General features: G+C 41.1%; 1 protein-coding gene across 1 annotated transcript in view; it reads right to left on the bottom strand.

The window, feature by feature from the left end:
• LOC149084622 (uncharacterized) overlaps positions 1-12,065 on the bottom strand; it is a 34,607-nt gene continuing 22,542 nt past the window's right edge. Inside the window, exons 2-7 of the mRNA XM_089235015.1 lie at positions 6,948-7,803; positions 5,353-5,930; positions 4,314-4,455; positions 3,172-3,360; positions 2,300-2,429; positions 1-355 (exon numbers count right to left, since the gene is read on the bottom strand). Of these exons, the coding sequence (XP_089091141.1) occupies positions 70-355; positions 2,300-2,429; positions 3,172-3,360; positions 4,314-4,455; positions 5,353-5,930; positions 6,948-7,803 (2,181 nt within the window). The 3' untranslated portion in view covers positions 1-69. The remainder of the gene's footprint in view (positions 356-2,299; positions 2,430-3,171; positions 3,361-4,313; positions 4,456-5,352; positions 5,931-6,947; positions 7,804-12,065) is intronic.

Here is a 12,065-nt window from a genome sequence, read left to right as displayed (position 1 = left end):
AATTTTATTCATATTCTTCTACAGAAATCATGGAAGGAAAAAAAAATACGCATTCACGGAAAAATTGCTTTAACGAAGTTCGTGGATTTCAGAGAGTCGTAGTCGCGGAGTGCTACGACATTGCTCTCGACGAGACTTCTTGGGCATCGCGTAACGCAGCTTCTGCCAGAACATCTTTTCTTGCCATCGGATGGTCTCGCTCGATTCGAGTATGGCTTTGAGACCCGGATCCATTTCGTTCTTTGGTGGCAAGTCTCCCAATTGAATGACGATGATCCTCCGGATTTTTTCTTCGAGGAAGATAGCAAAAGCGCTCCTGAAGATCTCCATTTGGAATTCGTCGTTGATGTAGTTCCTAATAAATTTATCAGATTGAAGTTCGTTTCATTTTTGTAAATGTCAATAATATCTTTACAGAAACAGAGAAAAGAATTTATGATTACCACTTGACAAACATGTTCACTGACAGGAATACCTCACCGATACAAACAACTACTACTACTACCAAACCATACATGTACCTCGTTCATATTCCCTCTGCGGAACCTCTAACGATACAAACAGTTGAATCATCTGTGGGAAATTCATCGAAAGTAAAATTTACCTTCAACTGTCCATCACCACGTGTATTCTTGAGTGATCGAGAGAGCGCGAGAGTTCACCCAGTCACTGCCTCACTTGTTCACTGACTCATTCGGTCGATCGCTCACCAACTTAGTCACTCGTCAGCTGAGTCGACTCAGTCACTCGTTTATTTCTTTGATCATTGACTCGGTCTCTCATGCGGTCGTTCACTCACTAGCTAACCGGCTGCCTCTGTAAATCGCTTACTCATTTTCTCAGTGATTTGGACGCATGCTCATTCTGTCACTCTCTTGATCACCGTTCGCTCACTAGTCCCCTCACTCGGTCACTTGTTCGTTCAAACACTCCCTCATTTGGGCAGTCAATTACTCGTTCACACACCCGTTCACTGACTCAGTCACTCGTTTGCTCATACGGCCACTCACACTTGCTCACTGATTCAGTCACTCACTTTTTCGGCTACTCGCTCATTCTAAGGCCCACCCACTTTCTCACAGATTCGCATGTTCATTCGGTCGCTAAATCACTCGTACACTCAAGGCCGGAACTAGAGGGGGCAGTGGGTGGGCGGAAAAATTTAGGGGGCACCAATGGGAATAAAGAACACCGTTACAAAATTATCGAATTTTAAATTTTTGCTGCCTGGCAGTCGAGTGGTTAGGGAACTAGTTTCTCACTGTGCAGGTCTGGGTTCGAATCCCGGTTCGGGCATGGATGTTTACTAACACTAACAAATTCCCTGGACGGATCATGCTGATCCCTGGGGAGTACGGGAGGATCACGTTATTATTATTATTATTAAAGTTGTGGGGACGGCAAAATAATGTTTGCTCCGGATGGCAAAAATCTTAGTTACGGTCCTGCGTTCACTCACCACCTCACTCGCTAACTGACTCGGTCATTGTCCCTTTCATTTAGTCACTCACTGGTTCAGTCGCTTACTCAATTACCGTTCACTCACTAGCTCACTTATTCGGTCACGTATTCGTTCAAATATTCACTCATTCGGTCGGCTAATCATTCGCCCATTTACCAGCTCACTCTTTCACTGACTCACTTCATCATATAATCACACGCTTTTTCATTCAGTCACTCACTCAATCAGTGTTCACACACTAGCTCCCACGGTCACTTGATTGTTCAAACTCTCATTCACTTGCTCACCTACTCAGTCACTCACTCACTTGCTCGCCTACTCAGTCACTCACTCACTTTCTGACTGACTCAGTTAAATATTCATTCAGTCACTCAATCACTCTTTCACTCACCAGTTCATCCACTCACTCGGTCTCTCATTGTCAGTCTCTCATTTATTCACTCGCTAGTTCGCATATTACCATATTCAATTACTCAATCATTCAGGAACTCATTACGCCGCTCACTCAGTCGCTTGCATTAGTTTACACAGGATTTTCTCAAGAAAAGGGAGGGTTCAAAATTTTTTTATTTCCAAGGGGGACGAGTTTACGTTTTTTATTGAAAAAATAAACCATAACCTCAGCTCAATTGGGAGGGTTATCCCTTTACGTACTCCAATGCTGTCTTACATGCTCATTTAGTCGCTTACTCAATCACCGTTCACTCACTAGCATACTCAGTCACGTGCTCACCCATTTAAAAAGAACTCGTGGTGAGAGAGAGAGATAAAACTGTTGCCGGTGAAGTTTCGGAAAATAAAATTTACTCATGAACATATAGAATCAAGTTGACCTACTTGGACAAAATGACTATGAGTCTCTTGCATTTGGTCAAGGCAATCAACAGGTCCACAATCTCGTTACCTCCAGGTAAAATGTCTCGAGTCGGTACGCACAATCTGAAGCGTTGCTCTTCGTTCTCCAGTCCTTTAGACACACACAATCACAGATTAGAGGAAATTTGACCGAAAAAAAAGAAGAAAAATTAGAAACATAAGCCAAAATTTTTGCATTTAGGTATTCGAATCGCACTCAGTTTGGCAGTATTGACCGTGGCAACCAGGAAATCTATGTAAGAATCATAGGCATAGCCTACTGCAAAAATTTTTAGATTTTTTTCGGCGTCAACGCCGATAATATGATTTAATTTTGCAAGTTGACTGGCTGTTAACTTTACAAGTTCATTGGCTCAATACTACAAGTTTGTGAGACAGGCTATGGGTTGCGAAAATGTGTTGAACGTAATTACACACGCATAAAAAATTAACAGCCGTAAAGCAAAACAAAAGCTCTATGTAAAGGTATTTTTCTCAAAAGAAATTGGTTAAAATGCATTATACGGTGATGGTAATAGTTGGCTACAGGAAAAAGCGCAATGCGATACTAACAACCATTGTTGGCCATTGTTATCATATGAAAGTATTTCGGTGGCCCAAGTCATCCAGACTTCCAGGTGGCAACAACGATGACAGTCTGAACGTAGTATTGATCTACAACTGACTTATCAAGACAATCATTTTTACCGACGACTTCATATCAACAAGCTTGGCGATAAAATTTAATATTGGCATCAAAAGTGGACCGTGAACTGTATTTTAACCAAAAGATTAATGCTTGATGGTAAATACTACGTTTTATATTCATGGATATGATAAAAGGCTTTGAGTACCAATTGCGACTGTATCCATTGCGAAATCCTGATCAGCATCGTTGTATGACAAGAGAGCGTCAAAGAGCTTGTCGACATCATTTTCGTCCTCCTTGACGAAAGTGAAGCCACGAGAATACAACCAGACTTTCACGTGGAGCTTGTAACGGAAGTACGCCAACCAGACCGATGCAGCTGCGAGCAGAACGACTGAAAAGACAAGACATAGTATGGCATCCATTAGACCAGGTTGCACAACCTTCAGCCCGGGGCCCGAATGCGGTCCACTAAGAGGTTATATCCGACTCGCGCAGAGTTATCCGGTAGAAATGTACCAATACACCCAACATGATATATATATATATATATATATAGGCTGACCATATTTCCTCGATAAAAATACGGGAAAGCGAAGTCTATGACAGACATCGCCAAAAAAAGTTGTCAAAGGCAAGTAACGTTGTCATTTATTTCTGAAAAAATTGCCAATGGCGAGAAACTAAGCGCAACTGCAAATCGAAAACGTATTAAAACGTAATTCACAAAAAAAGTTGTTTCACAAACATGTGAGATGAATTTCCTGTATTTATACATATTATTATACAGTGGAAACTCCAACAGCTGCCACTACCCCCGCCCCCCTTAGCAGACACCTCCCATTAACGGACACTTTTGAAGACAGTGGAACAGATCTTCAAATAGTGACAGACACTCCCCGTTAGCGGACAAAAATTTCGGTTCCATGGGTGTACGTTATCAAGTGGTTGCCCCGGAGTTAATCATGATAATTACAGTCATAATTGTCACAAAGTAATTTGTAAGTTATGAAAATAATTTCGATCCTAATTTCAGTAAACAATAAAAATTCAAGTAAGTTTCGTTGATATTAGAGGAAATAATTATGCCCCGTGAAATGCGAATTATATGGTCATCCTGTATATTTACCAGTGTTTTGCCCGCAAGTGGTAGCAATATGACGAGTCTGGCCCTCGGACTGAAAAGGTTGTGCACTTTTGCGGGTTAGACGGATCAGGGGTTTTCAGATCAGTACTATTGGAACTTGAGCTGCACAGTACTACCCACTGTCCGCTGTACTTACCTTTGAAGACCAAACACACCCCGCTTCCCATCTCAGTGAGATATTGAAGCGTTACAGTACTTACCTGCTGTTCCCAGAGCGACGGCTACGATCAGCTTCACTTCAGAAGGGCAGAGGTCGTTGTCACTAATGAATGTTATCACCTGCCCGACGAGGACTCCTCTTCTGTCGTCTTCACCGCAACGAGTCTCATTCACATCAATGATCTGTTATTGCGGGACCAGAACAGAAACATTAGATATTATGGAATTCTAATCCGGTTCCACAACAGATACCCACTGGTCTGGAACACGGAAATAAACACGAAAACGTAGGTATCGTTTAGCTACCTTAACAGTTGGTAATGATTTTCTAATTAATTAATATAATTTAACAGGTCAAACTACCTAACGGTAATTGAACAGACACCTCAGTATTTTGTAGTTTTAATGTGGGCGTTTTTAACTGGGAAAGTCTCAAGCCACTGGTTGTTCCTAGTGCTATTTCACCACATACCAACTTCGGCCATATCGCTTTACGGCAGTTTACTGCCGTTAACGAGTTGGGTTGGAAATGAAAGCGCCATCTATCGGTGGTCGCATCAAGCTCGTTAGGGAAAATAACTTATGTATATTCGTCCTCCAGTTCGAACCTGGGACCTGACCGTAACCTTTCCGGTGGTAGACGAGCATCTTACCACCACGGCACCCGATTGTTTTGTTCCTATTACTGTATTATGTCTTCGGATAAGCACATTGATATTGTAGACCAGGGGTGTCCAACACGAGGTCGAGATCATATAAATTACTATATTACAGTGACCATTATGCTGTTCCTACATTTTTATTCATCACTAATAAATAAATCTCGCGGAACCCCCTAGCAATGCATCAGTGAATCTTAAGGCACCGCGGAACCCAGTTTGAGAGACACTGGGTCTGGAATGTCACTGCATTATCTTTCCCAATAGTAATAGGAACAACATTGAGGTCAGTGGTCCGAATCTATACGAGAAGGAAACTCTCAACAACAGCTTTTAAGAAGAATTAGAGGCGACAATGGTTTTTAATCTTGATAGATGAAGGCGATAACTCCATATTTGATAACAGTATTTAATGAGTTACCTGGTTGCTATGAGACAAAAGCCACGACCTGAAGTCTCTCGTGTCGCAGTCACACATCCACGGGTTCCTGGAAAGCGCCAGCTCGTCGAGTTGGTCACCAAACTCATTCAAGACACTCGGAAACCTCTTGAATCTGTTCCCATCTAAACGAAGCTCCCGCAAATTCCACGACAGGGATCCACCTAGATATTCCAGGCGATTATTCGAAAGATTCAACGACCGAAGATTGTGGAAGGCGGTAGAATTCTCGATGTGGATCTTCGAGAACGAGTTATTATTGATGAACAGCGCTTCCATGTGATCGGGGAAAACGTCGGGCAGTTCCTCGAGGTCACCGTTGGAACAATCCACCTCCACGTAGAACTCGCGATCTCTCGGACGGCACCTGCAACTGCAATTTTCCGAACACATCTCCGGCTGGTTGACCAGATCGCCCACAGTCAGGTCCTGGAATCTCTTTAAGTACAATCTCGGTTTCGGGTGATAGCAATAAGGTTCATCCTTGAGGTAGACACCACCGGTACTGCGATACCATTCTAGAAACCAGAGTAGTCTGCAATCGCACTCCCATTCATTACCTGAATAAAAATAGATAAACGTCGAAAAGGTAAATACGTATACATACGAATACATACAGGGTGTCCCAGGATTCTACCGCTAAAATGAAAGGGGTGATATACCACTTCAAGAGAAACAATTTTCGCTTTCAAGTTTCAACTTTTTTAGTGAACACAGGAAGAAATCTCCCTGCCCCTCCCCATTATGAGGCAGCAAGGTAGCCATATTTTGGCGACTTCTGAAGTGAGCAAATGCATATACCCCGCAACCCGCCCCCCCCATCCGGATTAAATGTGTTGCGACGTTCGGTTCCTCTGCAAAAATCGTTTACCTTTACGTACACTATCGTCTCTTTCATTTTAGGGATAGATTCCCTGTAAATAACATTGAATTAGACAGGGCCATCTCAACAAGCGTCATGGGATTTTTGAAAAACAATGCCCCCCCCCTCTCCACCCCTACTTGATAGAGACCCGAGTAGCCTTCCAGCAATACTACCATAACTGTAATGGAAAGTTATTATTTGTGCACAATGAGTCAAGGACTGATCTGTAAAAGTTTGAAGCCCACTAAAATTTTAAACTTGATAAAGATTTCTGAAATTGAGTAATTAGAAGACATTCATAAAGCCGAGGCCACACACGTGTCCAGCTTAGCTCAACACGTTCTAAAGTTGGTCAGGGGCGAGTAGTGTGGCCGTCAAATGTTGGAATGTGGAAGATATTGGAAGGCTACTCGAAGAAAATGACCAAGACCTTCCAGTCCAAGTCGAATTAACCACCTTCCTTCCCGATCTTCCAATCTGTCTAACCACTTCATTGGTCAAAGAACGCCTACAGTCACAACATTGAGAGTGTTCCGAAAGCAAATATTCGCCAAAGAATATTGGGCCAGGCTGGGCCAGAGTGTAGTCAGCCTATGCCACTGATGCTTCATTGCAGTAGGTGGGAGGCAAACATTCGGCGCAAATATTTGCGAATGACTATTGGACTAGGCTGGAAACGAGTGCGGCTCTAGCTATAGACAAAGACACATACCGGCCAAAGAAAGGTGTGTGACGACCATGTCTTCGGGAAAACTGTCTCTGGACAATGTTCTCAAACGGTTCTTAGACAAGTCGAGATGTTTCAAGCTCTGAAGAGTTCTGAAAGCGCCGTTGACTTGCGAAAGCTTATTATCCCTCAGGATCAACTTTGGAAGACTGTAAAGACCGAAAAGATCCATCTCGCTAAGTGTCTCCAGCTGGCATTCCCAAAGGGAGAGCTCTTTCAAGTTTTTCATGTTACTCAGACTACTGTTCAACGTACTCAGTGGATTTTCCTGGAGTTTCAAGGATTCCAGTTGGCTGATGTCACCGAAACAGTCCGCATCTAGACGAGATATGTTGTTACTCGCCAGATTTAGATCTTTCGGCTTAGCAAAAGTTCCGCTTTCCAACGTCGTAATGTGGTTCCGAAACAAATCGACATTCTCCAACCATTTGAGGTTGCGAAAGGCGTTGCTTATGGTGGTGATGGCGTTGTAACGAAGGAGCACGGTCTCCAGTCTTATGTTCAGGGTGAATAACTTCTCCACGGAAAGTATCTTGTTGCGGTTCAGATCGATGTAACGCAGTCTCTTCATCAGGCCCATCAGTGTCTTGGGGATTCGTGTCAGGAGGTTTCTGCTCGCCCGCAGTTCTCTGAGGTGCGTGAACTGCAGGATAAAGTTCTCGTCGAAGGACTCTAGATGGCAACCCGAAACATCCAGACTGCTCAGAGACGGAAGCTTCCTTCCCAGGTACGGCATCTTTGAATAATCCAGAGGATTGTTACTCATAGATAGGTGCTCGGTCGTGCTCTGCTGGAATGCGTCGTTCAGGGCTGTAAGGTTGTTGTCAGAGAGGCCAACCACCTTCGGAAGAGAAAATTCACACAAGTTTTCATCCCTCTCAACTTTTTTCGTTTATATTATTTCAAATGCAATATACAAGAAAATAAAAATGATTAATTGAACCGTCAGTTTTAACCACTTTACGATCGAAGGACGTAATATTGCGTCCAAACGCCAGTGGAATAAATTCAAACAAGAGTTCGCTCTGTTTTCTTTCCTCTCTCCTGATCATCCCAAAGCTTTGTTGAAAAAATTACAATTTCTTTTCTTCTTTTTGGTTTTTTGCATACCCTGATAGTGATTTTTCCCCTCACATATGATGTATCTTTCTTATAAGAATGAAAGAGAACAGGTAGGGTGAGGGTGAAAAGAAATCTAACTTTGTACCTACATTCTTATGACCTTATCTTTTTACTGTTTTACCTGTTTTTTTTTCTTCCCTTTCTTTAATGTGTGGTTAGGGCAAGGTTATATATATACTATATTTACTGCAGATTCGTCAAATAGAGAACATCCGAATTTCTTGCCAATTCGCTTGTAAGCGAAGAGATTAAGAAGGAAATATATGTCCAAAAATCCCGTTTTGGAAAAATCGAAAAAAAACTACGTAAATGAGTGGTACATTAATTTCTTAAACCTTACGCTTTTTCAAAATCTCGTATCGGCTTCTAGGGGCTGTTTTTTTTCCTTCTTACCACTCACATGTAGATGTAGAGCAAAGCTTGGAAATACTTTAGAGAAGGGTGGGACAAATCTCTGGTGCCAGGTCGTCATGGCGACTGGAAAATTGGCATTGACGCCTAAACCTTTCTTTGCATAGTTGCTAAGTTGCAGGCTCAGAGTAGCATAATATGTTTTGGAATTTATAGCAGCATATCTCCCAACACGAAAGGGGGTAATTATGCCCTGAAAAAGTCAAAATAAGCATTATTTTGGCCTTTTTTCTTTGGGTAAAAATTTATTGGTACCCAAAAATTGGTTTTGTGATTTGTCCGGCCCTACTTTAGCAAGTAATTTTTCCATTTTTGGTCTTTGTTCCTTTCTTAAAACTGACAATTTATGCTCATATAGGCTTTATAAATGTACCACTGCGTTCAAAAAGTTCCAGAACTTATTTTGTTACGGAAGAATGAGTACAGATAGAACCCGCTTGTTTGGTGTCTTGATTATTTCGGGGCTTTCTATAGCTCCGATTTTATATATTTTGAAAAGTATCGGCATTCAAATATTCATACGTTATTACAGACATACAGGAAATGCTACTAAACCCACACATGCACTCGTAGCCCTTATTCCTCTGCGGAACTTGTAACGAATTGGTACGTGTTAGAATGTGCATGTACGTTTAGTGAAACCTGACGTGAAGTTTGAAACTGTGTAATGCTTGTTATGTGTAGTACTTCCATCTGCCATCAATTTTTATAACTACGAGTGAAGTGTAATGATTTAATAATTGTACTGTTGTAGGCCTATTGCTCTCTGTGGCGAGACTTTTTAGGGTTTCACAGACTTTTTACACATAATCAAAATTAGGATTTATTTTGAATTAATGAATTAGAATATAGAGTGTATTTTGAATCACATTATCTTATGTATTATTATCTAGAACTGTTGTTCCACTGTGTGATCTAATACTAAACGATTCGTATATCGTTTGACTATTAAAACTTACTTGAAGATTCAGTTTCCGAAAAGCTCCATCTAGTGACACAAGTTGGTTGTTGGTCAAGTGGATTTCTCGTATTCCGGCCATGGGATCGAATGTGCCTTCTGGAACATACAAGAGACGGTTATAACCGAGATCCAAATATAAGGTCCGAGTGTTGGACCGGAATGCATCTACGCTTATGGTAGTAATTGCGTGCTTTCTCAGTACAATGAACTCTATTTGGCCGTGGCCACTAAGCTGTTCACCAAGTGTCTCCAAGGCCCCATTTCCGATGTACATGTCTCTCAAAGTCGGCGCGTATCGTAGCCCGATCGGTATCTCAACGAATCGGGAGTTCTTTATAATGACTTCCAATAGGTCCCTGACGTAGGCGAAGATGTCTTCCTCGACGTCTTCGAGCGGACAGTCGGATATGAAGCTGGAGACACTGCTGTTGCCGAGCAGATCCCTCGTCAAGAGCCTAACGGAGCATTTCTCCAGTCTGAGATCGTGGATACGTTCATCCTTCATGTTTTCGATGACACGACTCACGACGTGCAAGTCGTGCACATTCCGACACGTCACGTCGGTTTTCTTAGCGCGCGTTTTCTTGCACTCACAAGAAGGTACGCCAGGGCAATGCGGCGAGCACACAACCGGAAAACACTTTAAACATATGCATGAAATTAAAATTACTTGAATTGTACGTAAGAGCATGATCTACCACTGATTCCGCGCAGGTGAGGGTGTCTGTCTTATTTTAATGTAGGCATAACGTTGGTGAAAATATGCATGCGTATATTATCGACCAAACAAAATTGTTTTATTGGTTTCTGATAATAATTACACGGCTCTTGCAGCTGCTGTCAAAACAGAAAATTTTTATTATGATTCCGAAGATAATCCAGCAGCCAATATACGTTCAATATCGGATCTTATTCGATGTGAGAGATAAGACGAATTACTTCTCTTTTATTCCCTGTTTATTACCGTGTATATTTTTGCAAGCATTATACAGCAGTACACATTTTATGCGGGAAATTGCCAAGATAACAAGTTTATCTAAAAAAAAAAAAGAAGTAGAATTGCACGAATAACAGTGAATATATAATTTAGACCTCAAAATTGAACGTCATCGGTATTCGTGATGGATTATAAAAAATTAAATATAGATTTTTTTTAAAAATTGTGCAATAAATGGTCGAAAAAGCCTAATTTATTACCCCTCCCCGAATATGTTCACAATAGATTCATATTTAGTAGCGTCATCTATTGTTGAAACATTTTAATATGTCAATTCTATTAAATCGAGTCATTTGACGCGACTAAACTTGTATTTATGTAAAAAAAAAAATTTAACATTGTATGCAAAACACAAATTGATGCTTTATAAAAAAGATTGCTTGTTATAAAAAGTAATAAAAGTCATATTTGTGAATTGAGTATGCTATGATACTTGCCACGTCAGTGTCAATGGTAATCTTGTTTGATAACCATGGTGTAAGCCCATGGCGATGAGTTGGAACCAAAGCTGCATTAAGAGTTAACATTCGAGCGACTCTGGTTGGAGCTGTCTGACAACGAAATGATTTGAGCATCTTTCCACAGTCGTGCCTTAACACATGCTGTTACGATATCTATGCTCCCAGTAAGTGCGACAAATCCGGTTATTATGCATAATCGGCAGAGCCTTTCGGTAAGTGTTTGATAAATTTCTCCTAAATTCATCACTTTTACGGTCGATTATGCATAATACCCAAGTGTCACGTCGTTGGTAAACATGATAAATCGCCCTATATGACATGATATACATGATAATTCATACATGTATTATTTTTTGGGGGTACGATCGTGAAATTATATCGTGGTCCGACTAAATTCATCACATATACTAGTCTCATTTAGAATTTTATTTTTCATATTTATCAAATTCGCCAATTAGACTAGTGTATTATGCATAATCACTGATAAAGGCGAAAAATTTCAAGTAATTATCAAATTTTACCAAGGACACGTGGGTATTATGCGTATTCGCCGGTAAAAGTGATAAATTTATCGAACTTACCAAGATGACTGAAGGCCCGTTTACACGAGGCAAGCGCTTTAGTGGGCAACTTAATTTTAACTTACCGATTCTTCTTGAAAGTGTCCACACGTATAAGTGGCAAGTAGATGCTCATTGGATAATTTTTACGGAGGCGAGCGCAGTTAGCGCATGCGCGCTTCAGTCTACTCAAATCCACGGAGAGAGAGAGACGCAACGTGCGGGAGTATAATAGTAATAATTTTTTATTTATCTGGCATTCAGAGAGGTGCCTTTTTTTAAAGCTCATAGCTTTCGTAACGATGGATGAAGATGATCAGGTAGAACTTAAGAATACTGTGATCACAGCCACATTATATGATATTTTTTTTAAAGAATATAAATTTATTCACTTAAATAAATTTATTCAATAAAAAAGGAGAAACTATATCACTTGCGCGAGAGCAACACACTGAGCAACAAGTAGGTCACGCAAGGGAAACAGTTCGCTTGTCCCCTTTTTTCGCCTCTGCACCCACGTAAGGGGGGCGAGAGATGACGCTACAGGGGAAAAAAGAATACACAACATATTATAAACTTATGTAAGTCATC

This window comes from Pholcus phalangioides, unplaced genomic scaffold (assembly GCF_987345545.1).
Source record: "Pholcus phalangioides strain wild (caught in Gottingen) unplaced genomic scaffold, Ppha-v1.0 ptg000008l_1, whole genome shotgun sequence".
Classification (NCBI taxonomy): domain Eukaryota; kingdom Metazoa; phylum Arthropoda; class Arachnida; order Araneae; family Pholcidae; genus Pholcus; species Pholcus phalangioides.
Note: the sequence above shows the minus strand (reverse complement) of the source record. Positions and strands in the feature narration are given on the sequence as shown.